Source organism: Ambystoma mexicanum, chromosome 2p, assembly GCF_040938575.1.
Source record: "Ambystoma mexicanum isolate Mex_15411 chromosome 2p, UKY_AmexF1_1, whole genome shotgun sequence".
NCBI lineage: Eukaryota > Metazoa > Chordata > Amphibia > Caudata > Ambystomatidae > Ambystoma > Ambystoma mexicanum.
In genome coordinates, this window is record NC_090923.1 from 933,499,493 (window position 1) to 933,519,907 (window position 20,415).

Below are 20,415 nucleotides of genomic sequence, written 5' to 3' on the forward strand. Positions count from 1 at the left end.
TTTCATTAATTTCCTTCCTTCACCTGCCTCTCTCCCTACCACTCTCACTGCCCCCCTACCACCCTCCTCTGACTGGGGTACCACGCCCCTGCACTCCCGCTCAGAAAACCTTCAAAGACAGAGACCACCTTCCCCTGGCGACTCTTAACGCCCACTCATACAACAAACAATCTGCTGACATCTGCCTCCTTCTTGAAGACACTGACCTCGACATGCTCGCCCTCACTGAGACCTGGTCTAATGCCAGCTCAGTCACCTCTTTTGACTCCCCCCCCCCCCCTGACGGCTCCAAGATCATTTCCAAGCCTCGTCCTTACTGTGCTGGCGGTGGGGTTGCCTTAATCTACCCCGAGCGGGTTCCTTCTTCCATCTTACCCACCCAGCTCTACTCTTCCTTTGAGAGCCTGGTATGCAAGTTGATCATCTCTCCACTCTGACCAACGCTACCATTTACCGGCCTCTAGGTGCTACCACCCTGTTCCTCTCTGAATGGGCCGATTTCTCCTCCTCCTTACTTTCAACCACCTCCAACCTCCTCTTCTTGGGTGACCTCAACATCCAATTGGACTACCCTGTCCCAGCAACCACTCTCTTCTCTATCCCTCTCCATTCTTCCCTCTGGTCCAACCCACTCAGCTGGTCACAGTCTGGACACCATCAACCACTCTGATCTCGCTCTCCCCCGTACCCCATCTGGTCATTGCACTCTCTTGGTCCGACCCTTCTCTGCTCTCCTCCCACCTGGGTCCCTTAGGCCCTCCTTCCGAATGTCAGCTGCTGCCTTTGCTTCTACCTTCATTCCACCACCCCCCCCCCCGACAGCAGACAACGGACTCTGCTCTCAGTAACTTCCACTTGGCCATTACCAATACTCTTGTCATCCGTGCCTCTGTCACGAGGATCCGCCTGAAACCCGCCTCTAAGAGTAAGTCCGATCTTGCAGCCCTGAAACGAAAGTGCAGAGCGGCAGAACGGAAGTAACAAACCTCAGGTTCACCCTCTGACAAACTGGCCTGCTATCTACTCCAAAGGCAATACAGACTTCCCATCTGTGCCAAGAACAGGGCCCACATTCAGGCACAGGTATCTGGTGCATCCAATAACATGGGTGAACTTTTCAAAATCTGCAGGGAGCTAGCCAACCCTTCCGCAGTCTCCTCCTCCTCCGCTCTTCCTTCCCAGGCCATGTGCAACGCACTGGCCACACGCTTGGCCACCAAAACCCAGGACATCCTGAACATCCTTCTTACTCACCAGCCAAACCCTTCTAACACCCCTTTGCCTCCCTTGGACACTCACCCCCACCCCGACTACAACCTTCTCCTCCTTTGCACCTGTCTCACCTGAAGAAGTTACCAGGGTTGTCCGATCCATGAAGGTTTCTTCCAAACAGGTTTGGGACTGCTCATCCAGAAATATCAAGGACAACATAGGCTCTCTTGCCCCTGCACTCTCTGATTTCTGCAACCACTCTTTCACCACTGGATCTTTCCCCTTTTCCCTCAAGCACTCCCTTGTGCGTCCCTCCTAAAAAACCTTCAACAGATCCTAACTGTTCAGCCAACTAGCATCCTATCTCAATTACCCCTTTCCTGGGGAAACTGCTGGAGAAGCTAACCTTGCCCCAACTCAACTCGCACACACAACTTGTGGGTAGTCTCCACGACCATCAATCTGGATTGTGAGCATACGGAGGCACAGAAACTGCTCTTCTGAACACCCGTGAAGAACTGCTCACGTCCCTGGACTCCAAATCCCCAGCTGTCCTCATCCTACTTGATCTCTCCTCTGCCTTTGACACAGTCAATCACTCCACCCTCATACAAAGCCTCCACGATACCTGTGTTATCTCTGAACAGGCACTGGAGTGGCTGACCTCTTTCCTAACGGACTGCTCTTCCCAATTAATCCTGGGCACCTTCTCCTCTCCTACTTCCTACTCCACCTGTGGTGTCCCCCAGGGTTTTATCCTCTCACCTTGGCTCTTTAACATCTACCTTGCTCAGCTGGCATCTCCTCCTTCTCCCCTTGCTTCCAGTGTTATGCAGATGACGTGCAACTGACGCTGACACTCTCAAACCTTCCTTCATCCCTGACTGTCTATCTGCCATCCAGGCCTGGTGCACTGCCAAAGATCTCTGCCTCAATGCCAGCAAAACTGAGATCCTTCCCATTGGGACCCCTGCTCCCTCCTCCTTCCCTTATCCCTGGCCTTCCTCCATGGACTCGCCCCTGCTCCATCTTCCAAAGTCAGAAACCTTGAAGTCATCTTCGACGACTCTCTCTCCTTCCTCCCTCACACTCGGAACATTGCTAAGAAGTCCCACTTTCAACTCTTATTTCACAAAGGAATTCTCCCTTTTCTCACTTTCCCCCAGAAGCCCAATGTCTCCTGAGCCTTGGTTCTCTACTGGCTTAACTATTGCAATAGCCTCCTGCTCAATCTACCTTCTTCCACTCTGGGACCCCTTCAGCTAATCCAGAATAGAGCAGCAAAACCTATCCTTGGCCTTAAGCCCAGGGACCGCATATCTCCTGCCCTAAAAAGTCTTCAATGGCTCCCGGTTGTTGCACAGATTAAATCCAAATCCCTCTGCATCATCCACAAGGCTATCTGGGGCCATGGACCACACTATCTGCAACTCTCTCTTACAAAATACTCTCCTTCTAGACCTCTAGGTGCCTCTGGCACCAACTCCCTGTGTGTAAAGTGTTTTGCTAAACAGAGAGCAGGAGGTTGTTGACTTTCCTCAGCTGGATCCCTACTATTGAACAGCCTCCAACTCCCTCTGCGTCTTGAGCGGGACCGTCCCAAATTCTGAAAGTACCTCAATACTTTCCTCTTTTCTGCCTCCTTCCCTTCCTTCTCTACTCTACCAAATTCTCAGGTACTGTGATTGGTGTCTTGGACCCTTCTACATCCTCTGGGCCCTTGACCACCCTCAACCAATCTCCCCAGCTTCAGCACTTGCCTCAGCACACCTTCCGCCCTGGAGACTCGCACTTTCCACCAATTGTAGCACCAGGCCGTGTAGCACTTACCTTGCACTTCATCTGTGGCTCACCCACGAGCACAGACATACCAGCACCGACCCTTACTTCCCCCTCTTCCTTGCTGCACTTGCACGTTCTGAATACTCGCAAGGCAGAGTAGGTTTGTACATTCCTTTCCCCCACTGTATTTTTGTTTTGTGTTTTCTCTGTATTTTTTATGTACTTCAATTCCATGTTCCCCTGTGGGTGATTTGAAACAGAATGTATTTTCTGTATAAGCGCCTAACACCCCCTCCCCTCCGCAGAATGGGAGTTTGCCTCAGACTCCATTCATACAGGTCCCACTCCAAGAGTGTACCCACAATACACAGTCCCTGGGAAGGCTCCAGGTAGTCTGACAGGAAGCAGCCCCAGAGCCATATATGGTACTTCCACCCAACAGCCAGTCAGAGAGAAGATACAGAGTCAGGGCTCTCCGGGACGTTGGGAAACAAGGTGTATAGGCAATAGAAACCAAGAGGCTACAGTGACCATCCTGCCTTTGTTCAGGAATCCATTGATTCCTATGGCAGGGCCTGGGTGTCCCGAAAATGGTGAACACTCAGAGTCACTGCCAAGACAGCATGTAGCTGCCACCAGCCCATACCCTACTCTGTGGGCAACAAACAGGTGCCCAGAAAAACACATAAGGGGTACAAGGGTGTACCCCCACCCATGGGGGCCATAAGCGTATCCCATGGGTGTTGTTCACCGAAAGGAAAAATGAAGAGTTGCACTGCCAGAGGTCCAGGCTGGACCTCAGAGGCAGAAAACTCACACAGAGAAGTGATATGAAAAGAACTAGGAGGCCCTGCCTTTCCAAAAGGCATTTACAGCATCACAGACACCACTTCCGGAAACAGTCTTCTACATAAAAACCCTTGAACTGATTTCCCGGAGTTTGTGGAATTAGTTATGTCATCCGTGACATAGGCAAGCAGTATGTTGCTGCGTCTGTCACCCCAAATACATCTTACCTCTCTGACAGGTGCACAGGGTTTCAATGTCCCCATCAAAGACAACTACGATGCCCTTAGCTTTGGGTGGTATGAGTGGTCATGCCCGTCCGCACTTGTGTTGATACAAGCACCACTTTCTTGGAGTATGGTTTAGCACATCTGTTTTTCAGGTTATCAGTGCGAAGGGCAAGTTTACCATTAGCATAGGTGCTAGGAACCTCCTCTGAGACACCCCTTCTCACTTTTATCAGGTTTCCAAAACATCATTACATGTGGCTTCTGTGACCCAAACTTTCGGATCTCTGGCTTTGTTTCTCCAATACCTGCATATTTCTAAACACTGTTCTACGTTGTTAGCTTGTCCTTACCTTTGGCATAGGTGCTGACTAGTGTGGCAAAGTTGGCAATGAGTGTGATGGGAGAGAAATCTGCTATATCTGCTATCTCCAATGTGCGCAGCAGAGAGCGCAGACGCTCTGAACAGAATCTACACAAGGATGAGAAAAAAATAACGTCAACAGCTTGTAGCAGGGCAGAGTTAAACATTTGCTTTTCCCTGTACTAGCCCACACGACATGGACAATACTAGTCTGTTTTGTCCAAAGATATCCCAAAAATTATTCAAAATAGGTTTCATTACAAAGGAACATGGTAACAACTGCAAGGATTTTATGGCTTTGAAATATGTCACAACCCATATACCTTCACAATTAAAAAAACGCTACCCACTCATCAAAAGTCATTTGGATTAAATAAATGGACTGTTGCCCAGGGTATAGCAATTCTCTTAAGGTACCATACAGGGGGGAGGGAATGAGATGGGAGACATAGAAGCAAGAAAGGAAAGAGATGAGTCGAGAGGAAGGTGGGGAAGAAAAAAGGTAGTGAGAGGAATGAGGAGCGAAATTAAGCAGGGACATTTGATAAGAGAAAGCAACCATTGGGTGAGATGAGACTAATAGACTTTGCTTAGTTAATCCATCAGAAAGAGAAAAGTAGCCTTTAAAGGAGTGCACTTTTACTCACTGTTACAAATGATAGACTAGCCCTTTGGACAACTTTGAATCACTTCCAAATAGTGTGAGAAGTTTTGCATTATATTGTGACTTGTGTGCCTAACTAAACATCCGATAGTGAAGAATTATAAACAGTACATCTATCAGAGCTTAGGGATCCACAGCGGATTCACAGCCAAGGACCGTCACAGATCAACAGCTTTTATTGCTCAACACAACAACAAAGGGATTAGGATGAACTCTGATAATGTAGGAGAAGGAGAGGACTCAAAATCAGTACAAATAAGCAGGCTCCCTGGGAGGTCTGGATTCTCTCAGTGCTTCTCTATTTTTGTCTCCTCCAACTGGCGGTGAACCACCCTGGTTGCTACTTGCCTTTAAATTGGGCTCCACAATCTCCTTGCTCTCTACTGCCTCTGCCTTCCCCTTCTGTTGGGTCACTTCCTTATTTTGCTCCTCTAAGTTTCACATTGCTCTCCCCCTCACCTCATAAATTTTCTCTCCTCTGCTTCTCCTAAACTCTCTTAGGTACTCCAGCTCATTCTCCACCTCTCATCCTCTGTAGGCTTCTTACCACAATCTGGTACGATGGTTTTCAGAATCTGGCCTGGTTGACAGATTTTAGGAGGCTGTCCTAGTTATAGTGAACAGGGGAACTCTGAGAGATTACCCAAACCCAATCAAGGTAAGCATGGAGAGTGGTCAAGGCTATTCTCAGGAGAGTGCAAGTGGGGTTAGGAGTCCACAACGAGTCCACACAGTGAAGCAGGCAATAATTCAATTTAGACAGGTAAGTCAAAAAATACTATATTTATTATAGGCACAAAACATACACTAAGAAATTATTTTGTGTGTGTGTGTGTGCAGTTAGTCACATAAAAGGACTTTTACATATTTTATTTTAAATTAAATAAGCACAAAGTAATATCACACAATACTCAGTTATCAAACATGTATACAGTCACATTTGGGTTAGGTAAGTAGTGATGCAGTAGTTTGAAACCAATGCGCAAGAAATATACCCTAACTTTATAAGTCCAGTCCCTATGATGTATGGGGCCTGTGCCCAAAAGTCACAAAGTTTCTCCTTAGGAGAGGGGACTGATGTAGGAAGAGTCCTTGTGATGGTGAAACGTTTCAGAAGATATTCAGCGTTACAGATCAGTAAAATTATTCCTATCTTTTAGATAAAAGCTTTTAGATCCAAGGATCAAAAAGTGATGGAATCGAATAACAAAGGTTTTTTTCTAAGGAGAACAGGGAAGGTAAATGCGTTGCAATTACTTACTACCCCAGCCATTTGTTTCAGTGCAGGATGTCTACGGGTTACGGGTCCGAAGATTTATCCAGTTGGCTGCAGGTGCATGATGCAACCCGTGGAGAAGGCGGCAAGCCGGAATCACTAATGCAGCACTCTTTCTGGACACCTCACAGGACACAGGGAAGTGACTTCCACTGATGGCCACTGCACAGCGACGATGGCAGGCGTCTCTCCAGTCACGGTCAAAGAAAACCTTCCAGAGCAGGCTCACTTGAAGCTGGGAAGTTAAAGCTCCTCAGGAAGGCCACTTGTGGCATGAGCTGCCGACAACTGGAGATCCGGGGGGGGGGGACGTGGAACGGTGATGATTCTAACAAGGTGGCCCACTGGCGAGCTGATCAGTCCACTGGGTGGTCCAGGCACACTTCTGAAGTCTCAGCACGGCTGTATCCTCGTGAATGCGTCAAAACTGGTTAGTCCCACAAGTCCAAGGGTTGATGCACTGCTCAGAGTCTTCGCAGATCAGGTAGTCCAACAGGGCTTCCCAGGGACAAATGCAGGAAGGGGATGACAGGCCTCTTTGGGAGTCATCCACGGATCTTCAGTTAGCAGCTCTTCTACACAGGATACTTGGATCCAACACTGATCTGAACAAATGGCTGCAGGAGTCTTATGGTGAGGATCTGACCAGTTCAAATAGCCAGCAGTGGTCCAATGAAGGACCATGTGGGTTTCACACATAACCAACACCTAGACTTTCCAGTGCCCATGCTGCGGTGTGGGAACAGAAACTCCCACTCACATCTTGGGTCCACACACCCACGCCAGGAGTAGCCCACGAAAGCAGTAGCTTTCCCAGGCGAATGTATGACCATATAAGAGGTTTCCGGATGTGAGAAGGCAGGAAGAAGGCCAAAGAACAAATGAACATCTCGTGGCACAGCCATTTTAGGTCACTAGCTACATTTAGTATCCATACGCGGTAAACGCGAATGTGCACACTAAAAGTAATACAAGAATTGTAAATATGTATCTGCTGACATCAATTTGTCTTTAGGCAAATATAAAAGTAACCAAATATTCCAAGTGTAAAGGCTAGGGCAATACAAAAGTATCCCCACTGCACTGTAAAATGCTGTGCCCGTGTCAAAAAGTTACCAAACAGGTGAAAGGTAAAATAACTAAACGGAAGCATAGTTTCCCAGTACTGATAATCTGAATAACTGATCAGTTTCACCATAACAAAATGAGCAAAAAACGAGGGAAGTGATGCTGAAGGCGTCCCTTCTCTGTAAAAAGTCACGATTTGTTCAAAAGCAAAAAGTTTGGAGGTCCATAGAATATGGAGGGAAGGTTACCTAAAAGAGAAATCTTTCCAAACACCACCCCCCTCTTCAGACTTGATAGATCCTTCCTCCTCCTTCAGGTAGCCCCTCTCACCCCCCTGTGCTTACAATACACCACTCTTTACTTCCTTCTCTTCAGTTGTTCTCGTTAGGCAGAATCATATGCAGTACCCTTAGGGAACACTACACACAATTAAGACTACAAGTGATAGTACAATTTCACCTTTGGTACAAGCCTGTACTACACAGTAAAGTGGTAGCGATGGCTGAGCAGCCAGACGTATCTCAAGAGCAAATGAGCAGCAATAGGGATTACACAAAGGACTACAATTACTGTGACTCAAGCAAACACTGACTCAAGGTTTCTGGTTAAAAAATATAAGTACATTTATTTTTAAACCATCTGTTCACAAAACACTTCACTTCTATTAAATAAAACCACACTCTAAATATACTACACACAACCAATTCCTTTTTCTCAGGTCAATTCAAGGAAAGTACATTTGGATTTGACAGACCGGTGTTTTGAAACAAAGACGTTACCATGGGTTAATAAGCGATCACTTTTTGACAGTAATGACAGTTCGGTTTTACGAAAGAAAAGCGTACCCGCGGGAAGAAATGTAACCGAAGTCAAACACACTTAGCACACAGAATTAAAACAAGGGAATAGTGGATAAAAATCATAGGCAATACTTTTGTCAAGGCAATAGAATCAGAGGATGTGTTCTAAGAGGCAGATAAAAGTCAATTGGCCTGCGCCAGTGTCAAATGGAGCAGAGGTTCTGTTGTTGAGGATCACACGGTTAGAATAGTTCAAGATTAACGTTGCCAGGAGTACTCGATATTGTCATAGGGAAGCAAAAGTTATAAGACGGAAGAAAGAAAGGACAAGCCTTCGGAAAGGAAAAGGGTTCACCCCGATTCCTCAAGGTCGGAGAGAACGACCAAATGGACACAGTACCTTATTCGGATGAAGAAAGCTAGTGCTACAGCAGTTGTTCCTGCACACTCACGGCCCCTGAAGCTTCAGTCGTGGGGACAAGAAGGAGGGCGTCTGGAGCAATCTGCACTACCCAGGGATGAAGCCAGCAGCAGCAAAGCAACAATGAATAAAAGGTGTGCTCCTTAAAAACAGGAGAGGGCTCTTCAGATGGCTATCCAGACCACTACAGCTTGTGCAGTGATTTCGACCCAGAAGAGGATTCTCTGGCTGTAGAAGGTGAGCTGGTTGATCCCACCAGGCTCAAGAGAAGACGACTCCGGATTGGATCTTCTCTGTCGTTGAAGGGTAGATAGCTCAGGACTGCAGCAGGGCTTCACCGGGATCCAGAAGTTGTAGTAGCCGTCTTCTTCTCCACTTCTCTTCGGTTCTTGTAGTTCCAGTGGCGACTCTGACTTTCAGCCCAAGAGTCCTGCCTTTTATGCCAAAACCCCCCATTCACACAGCCTGGCTGTCAATCACACAGCAGGGGGGTTGCCGGACAACCACCTCAGCCAATCGACACAAAGTGTGACTTGGGTCTCCATGGAGACCCTGTGCAGGGGGTTGCTAAATCCCTCCCTCCCATTCAGCCCACCCAGACTCCAAAGGAGGGCTTCTTCGCAGAATCCCGCCAAAGGACAGAGAACAAGGAAACCAAACCTTGTTTGGTGCAAAAAGCAAATAGGTCTAGAAAGACCTATCCAACACGAAATGGCGAAAAACCACGCTAGGACCCAAGATAAAAATGATATGGGGTAGCAGGTTTTATGTTCACGTCTGTCACCACAGCAAGAACACTAACACGGGAATGCGTGTAAAAATGATAGTTACCACTGCCACCAGCCATGTCGAGTCAGGAAGGGGGACACAAAGTGCCCTTTGAGGTACAGAATGACAGGGGCAAGATATTCCCCTTCAGTACTCCATTGTAAGATGGCTTGTACTGGATCTGTATTTTAAAAGGATTAGTAAAGCCAATGGTGACTTTACATGTTTCTGGGGGACAGTAGTCATCCCCCGAAATGGAGTTCACAAGGGAAGTCTAAAAGACATCATGTGTCACTGCACAAAAGGTGCTGTGTGACACACAAGTAAAAAGATGATGCCTAGGGATTTGGTGACACTCCATAGCCCATGAGCACAAAAAGTACAACACGCACAAAAAATACACTGTAAGAGTGGGGGAAAAGGCTCACACACTTACCAGGTGAAAAAATAACCCCAGAAATCCAGCAAAGCTGCTGTGGGACTCACAAGGTAAGGGAAATTAGCCATAAATGAGACTTCTCCTTAACAGTTCTGTCCACATCCTGATAATGTTTCTCTCTCCCCAACACATTCTTCACAACCTCCTTTCCTTCAATTGTTCCTCCTGAGTCTCTCTCTTGCCTTCTCATTCTGTCACTTCCATCCTGCTTCTAACCACCTTGCTGAATTGCCATATACTGTCCGGCTCCTCCACCTACTAAATCCCGCACTTCCCCGAAAACTCCTCACTCCTTTTAAGTAGTAATGAGTATGCCCACTGCCAGCAGAATGTTAAGGTTGCCTTCAGCTGTGCTCTGAGTCAACTGAATCTTGATACCATGCAACTTGTGAATGGACTATAGAGTTCCCACCTGTTTATGAAGTAATGCCACCCCAAGCTGTCAAAGGAAAACGGTTTGATTGGTTGCCACTCTTAACTCCATTCACTATTCCTAGTAAGGTGGAAGTCCTGCACTGGTCTCACTGCTGGCTCCCGTGAGCTCAACTCAGGGCTATAAAGCAGGGTAGTGCATCATATGCTAAGCATTTTTGATGAAACAATGTTATACAGCATTTAAAGTATCTTGGCACTTTAACTACATGAAAGTATTTTGATATTGTACAAGGTGCCAGTTATGGTTCACTTAGCAGAAATAATTTCTTTCTATCAACACAGGGTTCTTTCTGTCTTTGACGAGTAGACACAGGTATTTTCAAATGATAGCTTTTCACACTGACTGTGCCTGATCAGGGTTTCTACACGGGTGGAGAGGGAGACCCCAGCGCCTGCAGAACTACTGCAGGTACCCAGTCAATTTATCACAAACATTACAGAGTGGTACATAACAGAGCGGATAACACTGAAAACACTGAAAAGGTTAAATAAATATATAAAGGGTAGTGGGGTGAGGGGTTAAAATGGGTCGGGAAAGGGGTTGGGCTGGCGCTGTAACGGTGGAAAATCAGTAGGGTCTCGGGGGTGGAGGGGCCCAAATAGAAAACATTTAAGAAATCAGCGTTTTTCTGTGTCTTGAACGCGATGAAATGTACCACTCTGTAATGTATGTCGCGAAAATCACACAATCCTACTCCAACATGCGCAGGGGTGGGGATAGACTGGGAGAACTAGGGGAATCCTCCATTTAAGTCTTTCTGGTCATACATCACATAGAGGGTGGTGACTTTCATGGTATCCCCAGTCTCATTCCCTAACTCAAAACACGGGGCTATGTTACAACCTGTTGTGAAAATGAAAGCGCTAGGTTATCATAAACTAGACCCAATAAAATAATCAGTCCTCTGTTAACAAGTCAGCAAGCAATTCTGTGAAGCAGATAATCAAATAGCAAGCCAACTCTATCAAGCACTAGAAAAAGCAGCTCATTCTTTAATGCTACAGCTAAGTTGGAAAGGGACTTCACTTCCCTAGTTATTTGGAAATGGTTGCTTTCCGTGTTACTCTATTGGCACAAGGAGAGGATTCTGGGAGCAATACAATTACTAACTAGTGGAATGTCACTAAAACAATTTCAAGTGGAAAAAGTATAAATGTTCTCGGAGGGAAGTTCACATGGAAGAGAATGTCATGGTATGGTAATTGGGACCAAGACCATAGTTTTCCTGACATTGGGCCTATTTTTTGACTCCCAAATGATAGTCGGGTCAATCTGCTCATCATAAACTGATCGACAGGATAGACTGGCCCATTGATCAAGGCGGCTGACCTGTGTCGCAGATTGCCTTAAACCACAGACAAGGGAGGATAAAGATGTACCAAATTTTATGATGTATAAAAAATAGTCTATACCACTGAAACCTTCGGAGAAGCCTAACGGGTGCCCTAGGCTAAATTCCATGTTGGCCTCCGTTCACCGTCGCCCAGGCGCCCCTATTCCCAAACACACATCTTCAAGTCCAAGTTCTAAAGCACGGTAGCCCCTGCTGTCTAAGCAGGTCTAAGAGAGGGCCTAGAGGCAATGGCATTTTCCATCACTCTCCCTCTGGGGATTTTCTAAAGGGATCATTGCCCTAGGTTGATCTGGATTCCCACAAGATGATTTCTTGCTTCTCTCTTGCTCATACTCACCAGTCTGTCCCCTGCTCATCTGTCTTCACACACGGTCTCCCTCACTCCTCCTCATCTCCCACCTTCTCCATCCCTTGTGTTCTCTCTCTCTTCCCACCACCAGTCTTCTGCTCGCTCTCCTTTCCCTCGCTCCTTCCTACCTCAGCAGTTATCTTCTCCTGCTTCCCCGCTTCTTCCTTGCTTCTCCCCACCTCCATGCAGTCTTTCTCTCAGGTCTCCTCTCTCTCTATGCCTTTTTTCTTACCCCCTTGTCCCTCCTCTGCCTTCTCTTGCGCTCTCTCTCCCTTGCACCTTCTCTCTGTCCCACGGTCTGACACAAAGCCAACTATCGACTTCTCCTTTCTACTATTCTTACACGCCTCACTCTCTCGCTCCGTTAGGCAGAATCCTGTGCAGTGCCCGTAGGGACCACTACACACAATTAAGACTACAAGTGGTAATACAAGTTCACCTTTGAAACAAGCCTGTACTACTATGTTAAAGTGGTAGCAGTGGCGGAGCAGCCAGGCTTATCTCAAGAGTATATGAGCAGTAGCAGAGATTACACAAAGGGACCACAATTACTGTGACTCAAGCAAACACTGACTCAAGGTATCAGGTAAAAAATAGAAGTACATTTATTTTTAAACCATCTGTAAAACACAACACTTCTATAAATTCAAAACCACACGGAAAATACACTACAAACAACCAATTCTCTTGGCATAGAATAATTCAAGGTAAGTACCTTATGTTTTGGCGGACCGGTGTTGTGAAACAAAAGACGTTACCGGGAACACATATGCGATCACTTTTTGACAGTTCGGTCGTATTAAAGAAACACGTATCCGCGGCAAGAAATGTTACCGGGGCAAAACACACTTAGCACCTGGGCTAACCAGAGAGAGTTGGGGGCAAAAATCATAGGCAATACTTTTGTCAAGGCAGACAGAATCAGAGAACACTCGCTGACAGAAATACAAAAGTCAATAGGCTGGAGCCAGTGTCAAGTGGAACTGGGTTCCTATTGTCGAGGATCACACAGTCAGACAGTTCAAGATTCAACGTTGCCAGGAGTACTTGGATATTGTCAACAGAGGAAGCAAAAGTTATAAGAGGGAAGGAAGACAAGGTCAAGCCTTGGCGGAGGAAAAAAGGGATTCACCCTAGTTCCTCGAAGCAGAACACAGTACCTTATTCAAAGAAGAAGCTGGTGCCACGGCAGTTGTTCCTGGTAGTTTCCTGCAGACCCACGGTTCCTGGAGCTTCGGTCGTGGAAACGAGAAGGACGACGTCAGGAGGGGCCTGCAGTACTCAGGGATGAAGCCAGCAGCAGCGACGGTGAATAAAAGGTACACGCCTTTAAAACAGGAGAGGCTCTTCAGATGGCTATCTGGACCACTACAGCAGGGTGCAGCGATTTCAACCACGAAGAGGATCCTCTGGCTGTGGAAGATGAGCTGGTTGACCCCACCCGGCTCAAGGGCAGAAGACTCCGGGCTGGATCTTCTCTGGTCGTCGAAGGGTAGATAGCTCAGGACTGCAGCAGGGCTTCACCGGGACGGGGTAGTTGCAGCAGCAGTCTTCTTCTCCGCTTCTCTTCGGTTCCTTGTAGTTCCAGTGGCGACTCCGACTTCCAGCCCAAGATTCCTGCCTTTTAAGCGAAAATCCCCCATTCACACAGCCTAGCTGTCAATCACGCAGCAGGGGGTTGTCCAGCCCAGACAACCACCTCAGCCAATCACGGCAAAGTGCGACTTGGGTTTCCTAGGGTACCCTGTGCAGGTAGTGACTACACCCCTCCCTCACATTCAGCCCACCTAGACACCCAGGCGCCCAGAGGAGGGCTTCTCGGCAGAAGCCCGCCAAAAGACAGTGAACAAAGGCGGCAAACCTGGCAAAGTAAAACACAAGAAGGACTTTAACAAAAAGAAATGGTGAATAAACCCAAAAGAAAGAGTATTTGGTCAAGCCAAAAGAAAGAGTATTTGGTCAAGCGGGTTTATGTTTGAGGCTAATATAATAGCCTAAAACAATACAACGTTTCTATAGTATAATAGCGGTAGGAAAGTTAGGGTAGATACCACTGCCACCAGCCAAGTCTAAATGTTAAAAGAGCAAAACAATGCTCCAGGAGGGACAGATAAAAAAGGGCCAAGGATTAACCTTTTCCAATACACCATGTAAGATGGGGTGTACTGGATCTGTGGTTAATTGACTAAGTAAAGTTAATGGCAACTTTACCCTTTTCTGGGGGACAGTGGTCAGCCCCAGAAATGGAGTCGGTGGGAAGTCTAAAAGACAACCCTGTGTCACTGCACTGAAGGTGCTGTGTAACACACAAAAGAGTGGGGCTACTGAAGTGGTGTGCTCCAGAGGCCACAATCACTAAAACAGATGAAATACACATGACAAAACGCAGGTAAGAGTGGGGGGGAAAGCTCACACTCTAACCAAGTGGAAAAAATAAACTCCAGAAATCCAGCAAAGCTGCCGAGGGACTCACTAGGTAAGGGAAATTAGCCATTGAATGAGAATTCTCCCTAACAGCCAGCATGGAGGATGCACAGCATTGCAGTCACGACAACGGTACCAATGTTGTTACACCACAACACACGATTAGGCGAGCCAGGTTGTACCCCTCCCATTCCATCCCCCATCCCCAGCTTCTGTAGTAGTATCGGCTCTGCCAACTCCCCTGGTACTGTGCCTACCCCAGGTTGGGAGGGGTCCCTTCTCACCCATTGACGTTGTCCAGTTCCAGACCCTATATGTACCTGTTAATCTGATCGACCAGTTCATGAGGGGGAGGTCAAGGCGGAGGGTTAATTTGGGGTGAGGCAGGGAGCGGGGTGTTGGGGGTGGGGTGGCGAGAGGAGTTTTCGGTGAGGTGAAGGGGACAAAGGGGAGTTGCAGTGAAGGGGGCTAGGGGCGCAGGAAGCAGTGAAGAGGCGAGAAGGGATGCAGAAATACTAGGATCAGGGAGGAGAGGAAAAGGATGAATGTGAAGGGTGGGATGAAAATACAAGTACTGTGTGAGGGGGTAAATGGTGCAGGGGGACCACTATAAATGAGAAAGAAAAAAGAAGGAAGCGGGAACCGAAGAAAGGACGAACGAATAGATGGGAAGAAAGGAAGATGGAAGGAAGGAAATGGAAAGAAGAAACGCAGAATGAAAGACGGGATAGATAAGCAAGAACGGAAAGGAAGAATAAAAGTAAGAATAAAAGAAAGTTAGAAAGGAAGAAAACAAATGAAGGAAATTTAAGCTTTCAACATTTAAACTTAGAGACGAACAGTACATCCGAACCACCGCCAGGTGGAGTCCAGTCACCACGTTTCTATTAAAAACCAGCTGTACAGCAGGACGATCACAAAGGCAGGAGCAATGTATATATAGGTCCATTTAGAGCGAACATTATAAAACAAATTCTGATCCTGACTGTACATGCCAAATGATGCCACTTCTGGGAAAGTCAAAAAGAACACAAATATCTCATCTGCCTTTTAGAAGACCCCTAGAGGACAGTGTTGCTAATGACGACATCAAGGGGAGCAGAGGGGGGACACATTCAAGCAGCCTAGGTGGTCACTACTCAAATTGACGTGTGATAATGGATATTCTATAGGAATGCAACGATGATTCAGCGCCACACTAACTGGGCTGTACAATGGCGCGGGTGCAACCATGCAGCAGTTACCCAATGTTCAAAAAGTACTATATTTTAAAAGAAAAAAGATGGACAATAGCGAGGGAAATCTTTGTATATGAGATTTTCATTTTTATTTTTCACTAAGCACGTTTTCTTCTGTGAGGCCATTCTTGAAACATGTATGTGGTAGAATGGCAATGTCCAGACTAATACAAATGTAGCTGGCAGCCGTGCAGGGTGGTGGGAGATGCGACCAATGACCATTACTCTGGATTTGCGGGGCTGCTTCCCATGCGGACCTTCTGAGTCTGATCCAGATTATCGAGAAGGGGCAGTTTTAATCTACCGTTATCGCACATGCCTGACCCTCCTGAGACGACAGTGAGTGAATAAGAGGCTTTGACCGAGTACTGCACAGTGTTTATGTGTGCTGCATGCTGTAACGCACAGCTACTCCGGGAGTTGGGACATTGGGTACCATGCAACGCCCTGCATAAGGCCTAGGTCGAGGCTGTCCTTCATGTGTCCTGGTAAGCCGCGGCGCTCCACGTCGCACTCAGGGGAACGAGCGCTTTAATGCATAAACCCTCAGTAAAACCTGTCAGATTGCAGCGACCGTGAGCAAGGAGAATTGAGAAACTCTGGTGCATGTGAAGAGGCAGCAAAAGTTGTGACTGGGTCTGTGACAGGGGCGCTACTACTGTCGAGAAGACGAGAAATCCGATGAGGATACAGGGCAGGGCTGAGTGGCAGCATTTCGAAGAGAAGAGGAAATACTAGGTTCATTACTTTCCGAGGTGTAGACTCGCTGTGCTCTGACGAGAGAAACTGTGATGCATTCTTGATACCCCACCTATCTGCTCTAAACTCACAACCCTTGTACTGTAGAATGGATATTTGATATTGTGACGAAATGGTTACTGCTCTGAGGGAGAATAGTGGTTTCTAAACTCCTAGTCGGCCTCAAACTACAGCTAAACCAGCTATGATCTCAACCATAAAGGTGAAACAGCCACAACATGAATGGTACACCTCCTTCGTCTCTAAGATAGGATGTGCCAAGGGCAAGCTATACATTTCAAGAGGGGTTTTCACCAGCAAGGAATCATTCAGAACAGCAATACCAACATAAAACAAATGTTAATTAAGGTTCTAGGAGTCTTTGCTTAAACTACAAATACAAACACACTATTGAAAACATTAACAATCCACCCCTTTAAAGAAATACGCAGAATATGCAGACTTGGGATCAAAGGAGACTCTCTGGGTAGAAAGACAAATACATGTCACTATGGCCCTTCAAACAATGCCAGTGGGACAGAACCAATACAAAGAACTTCCAGTCTTGTTCATGGGGTGCAAGAGCATCGAGCTGGGCTTCGAGGCACTTTCCAGCGGTTCAAAACAGTGTTGAAAAAGGTTTGTTTCGAGCTTTCCAATGGCTCGAGTCTGCATCAAAACTTTTCAGGTGGAAGTTTCCAGATGGGTAGAGTCTGTGCCTCAAAGGGTCGTGTCAGCCTCGAGACGGCTCAAGTCGGGGCTCCCAATGGGTCATGTCGGCTCTCACAGATGTTTCAAGCATACAAAAGGGACAGTTGAAGTCGATAGCTCCAATGGGTTGATTTTGCTCAAAAAGTGTAGAATGCTATATGCAGCTCTCTGGGTCTTGCAATGGCTGGAAATCCACCAAGTCGGCTTGCAAGCGGTTTACAGCGATAAATAGAGCCCAGAGCTGCTCCTTTGGTCCCGAGTTGCTGTGGAACCCGGTCCAAGGCCACCGGGGACACAATGCCTTTCCCTGCCAGGAAGCCCAACAGAGAGCACTTGCAGGGGAGCCATTTCCAGAAAGCAGATTCCAGGGTACCAAAATCCTTCTTGTGATCCCAAAAGGATTCAAATATCAGGTCTCAACTCAACCCCCCTTATACAGTAATTTTACCACTGCAGTGTTGTGGCAGCTTCAAAGCTGCCCCTCTCCCAACCACCCAGCATAACAACAAGATGGAAGATGCCATCCACTGAAGCAGCCCCACAGACCATAACTGGATGACATCACCAAAGTAATCATGAAGAGGCGACATGGCTGAACACAGAGGCATTAGACACATGAACAGCTTGCTGACACCTAAAAGCAACAAACACAAGCAGCCACGAAAATAAAGTTGTAAGCCACAGCTGCATTGAAACGGATAGCATGCATTGGAAAGTCTCAAAACAGAGGGAGAGGCCTGATGCACTGATTTCCCTAAGAAACGCAGACAGAGCTGGCACTGCTGTTACTGTGCCCAACCTTGTCAAGGACGCTGGGAGAGAGTGTTTCGAGTCAACAGAAAATATAAAACACCTGCAAGGGCGGGGAGATGAAATTCCTCACTAATGCAAGCAGAAAAACTCAAGTCTACAGTCCCTAACACACGTTACCTGAACCTGGGCAACAAGGCCCATTCATCTGAGGCAGGCAGAAACTGCTATATGATATGATATTTTATTTATAACCCATACACAAGTGTTTCAAGGCGCGACGAGGCAAGGGAGGAAAAAACAACGTTCTTACTAGGCCCAGTGACATTGAGAACGTGCATCTGCAGGGGGAGGAAAGGGGGAAGAGTGCAAGGGGCAGGGGAGAACGTGCTGAACACGTGATCAAAAGAACAACAGGTAGTGTGGTCAGCAGGTGGTAAATGCAAGAATTAAGTGCACAACAGTGGTCAATAAGTGCAGGTAAGAGGGTTGTAGAAGATACAGAACTAGGTGCAAGGGTTGCCAGGAGGAAGTGAGAGTATGCAGCTGGTTGTGCAGGGATCTGTGCCCGAATCAGTGGGTAGCCAGGTGCCCAGTGCAGAAACCCAGATCAGCAGGGGAGAGGAAGGGAGAAGGCAGAAGCAAAGAGGAAGGTCTTGAGGTGCTTTCGGAAGTGAAGGTGGTTCTCCTCAAGTTTCAGAAAAGCAGGGAGGCTATTCCAGGGGGAAGCCCCAGACGAAGAAAGATCTACCACCAACTCATTGCTTGGAGAAGCACCAAACTTTGTTTCCACCAAACTGAAGACAGAAGATGCGAAAATGTAACACCATGAAGTTGGAGGCTGGAATGTCCTTGCTCAGGTCAGAGGAGTCAGTAGTGGTAATCTTAGTGGGAAACAGGCGGCACCCTGAGGCCATTCTCTCCACCCATTAATGTGCTCATGTGCTGGTAATATTCCCAAGCTGAGAACGCTTACACTGGCCTTTTGCAGGTGGTGCCAGGCGGAGATAGCCAATATGGCCAGGCCAATTAGATCTGTCCCCTACAGGATGTAAATCTGTCTATACTATTCACCCAATCCCATTTCATCTAAGGTCCAGGAATGTAACGTTTGGTTGTGATGTCATCATGGAACAAAACCCTGTTCCCAGCCCGTGATGAGTGAAGAGTGCATTGGAAGCTGCAGAAATGCATGTGCCTATCCCTTTTATTGACAATGTATTAATAAAAGCAGTAATTTGTCACATTTCTGGACTCCACCGTTTCTTGGTCATGGGGGATTTCCCTCGAAGCCAACCTCTGGTTATTTACTCTGATTCACAGGATTGGTCTATTTAAAGCTATATGCAAGGGTCCAATCCAGGCTTCTGTGACATGATGGTGATATTCGTCCCAAAGTGCTTTTTCTACTGGAAGGTAGGGAGAGGGCACAGTAAGTGTAGGTAAGAAAATCCACGATGTTGGAATCCATATCCTGGGTACAACTCCTCTTCTTAGCTACCTAAACACCCCACTCCTCCTCGGTATCCTCCATCAAAGAGACATCAGTTATCGCCCTGGTGTGATACCCCATTGTGTTGGCAAAGCTTTCTTTGAACCAGCGGTTCCCACCAAGTCCCCTGTGGGAAGAGCTTGTTACTCTGTCAGGCCTTCCCAGCTAACATAAAAGGAAGCTATTAAGGCAGAACTGAACATCAAGCACTAGAGAGTGATACACAAATCTTGGGTAGTTACAGGGGTCAATGGAAAGCTAGTTGAATAAAAAGACCTCAATGGGTTTTGGCCACTGTGCCAGGGTCAGATATATGTTTTTGTCAACAGAGCCTAGGGACCTCTCTCAGCCTGGGGTGGGAGGACTACCGGGGTTTACACAAGAGTCAGTCTTACCCAGAGGCAGGGTGGGGGAGATTTGAAGACCCCAGACCCTGTTCCTTCCCCCAGTGCCTGTATGCTTGGAAAATGCAACCTGCTGAATCACCTCATGCATGCCTACAGAGCACCATTCAGGCAAGTGTCTTTCTCTTTGTCTCATAGCAACTCTAATACCAGCAGCTTCAACCACGGAACAGCCATCAAGCAACCAGAGAGGCACAGCTGAGTGACCAAGATACAGAACAGACGGCGAAGCAGCCTGAACTAAACAAGCCACTACGCAACCAGAAAACACATCAAAGCGGGTCAGAGCATGGAGCACGCTAGCTGCAATCACTCCTTCTGAGACAGAAAGCAGCAGAAGTCCAATGCCAGCGCGAGTCGGGGCACGGAGCGCCCACTAGATTTCACACATTCAAGGTCATTACACTCACTCACAAAGCCGTCATTCTTAACCAGTCCCTAAGCCCTCACAGAAACTGGGCACTGAAAATCACAGGACGCCATTGACAGAGACCGGCGGACGACTAACAGACAGGCCATAAGACCCCTTTGGAATGTTTCCTTGATTTAAACACTGCAATGGGAAAGAGAGAAGTCTGAAGGGGCCTGGGCTAGAGCAGAGGGAGCGAGCCAAAGGAGGGAGGAGGATAAAAGGGAGGACTAGAAGCAGGAAGGCGTGGGTTGTTCGGGTGAAGTCAAGGGAGGAGACAGTGGCCCAAGACGAAGCGAAGGA

At 47.3% G+C, this 20,415-nt stretch overlaps 1 protein-coding gene across 2 annotated transcripts in view; it reads right to left on the bottom strand.

Annotated features, from left to right (window-relative positions):
• ERCC2 (ERCC excision repair 2, TFIIH core complex helicase subunit) overlaps nt 1-20,415 on the bottom strand; it is a 1,037,455-nt gene that overhangs the window by 582,932 nt on the left and 434,108 nt on the right. For both annotated transcript variants that reach the window (XM_069644679.1, XM_069644680.1), the window contains exon 12: nt 4,361-4,479. In XM_069644679.1, coding sequence (XP_069500780.1) covers nt 4,361-4,479 — 119 coding nt within the window. The remainder of the gene's footprint in view (nt 1-4,360; nt 4,480-20,415) is intronic.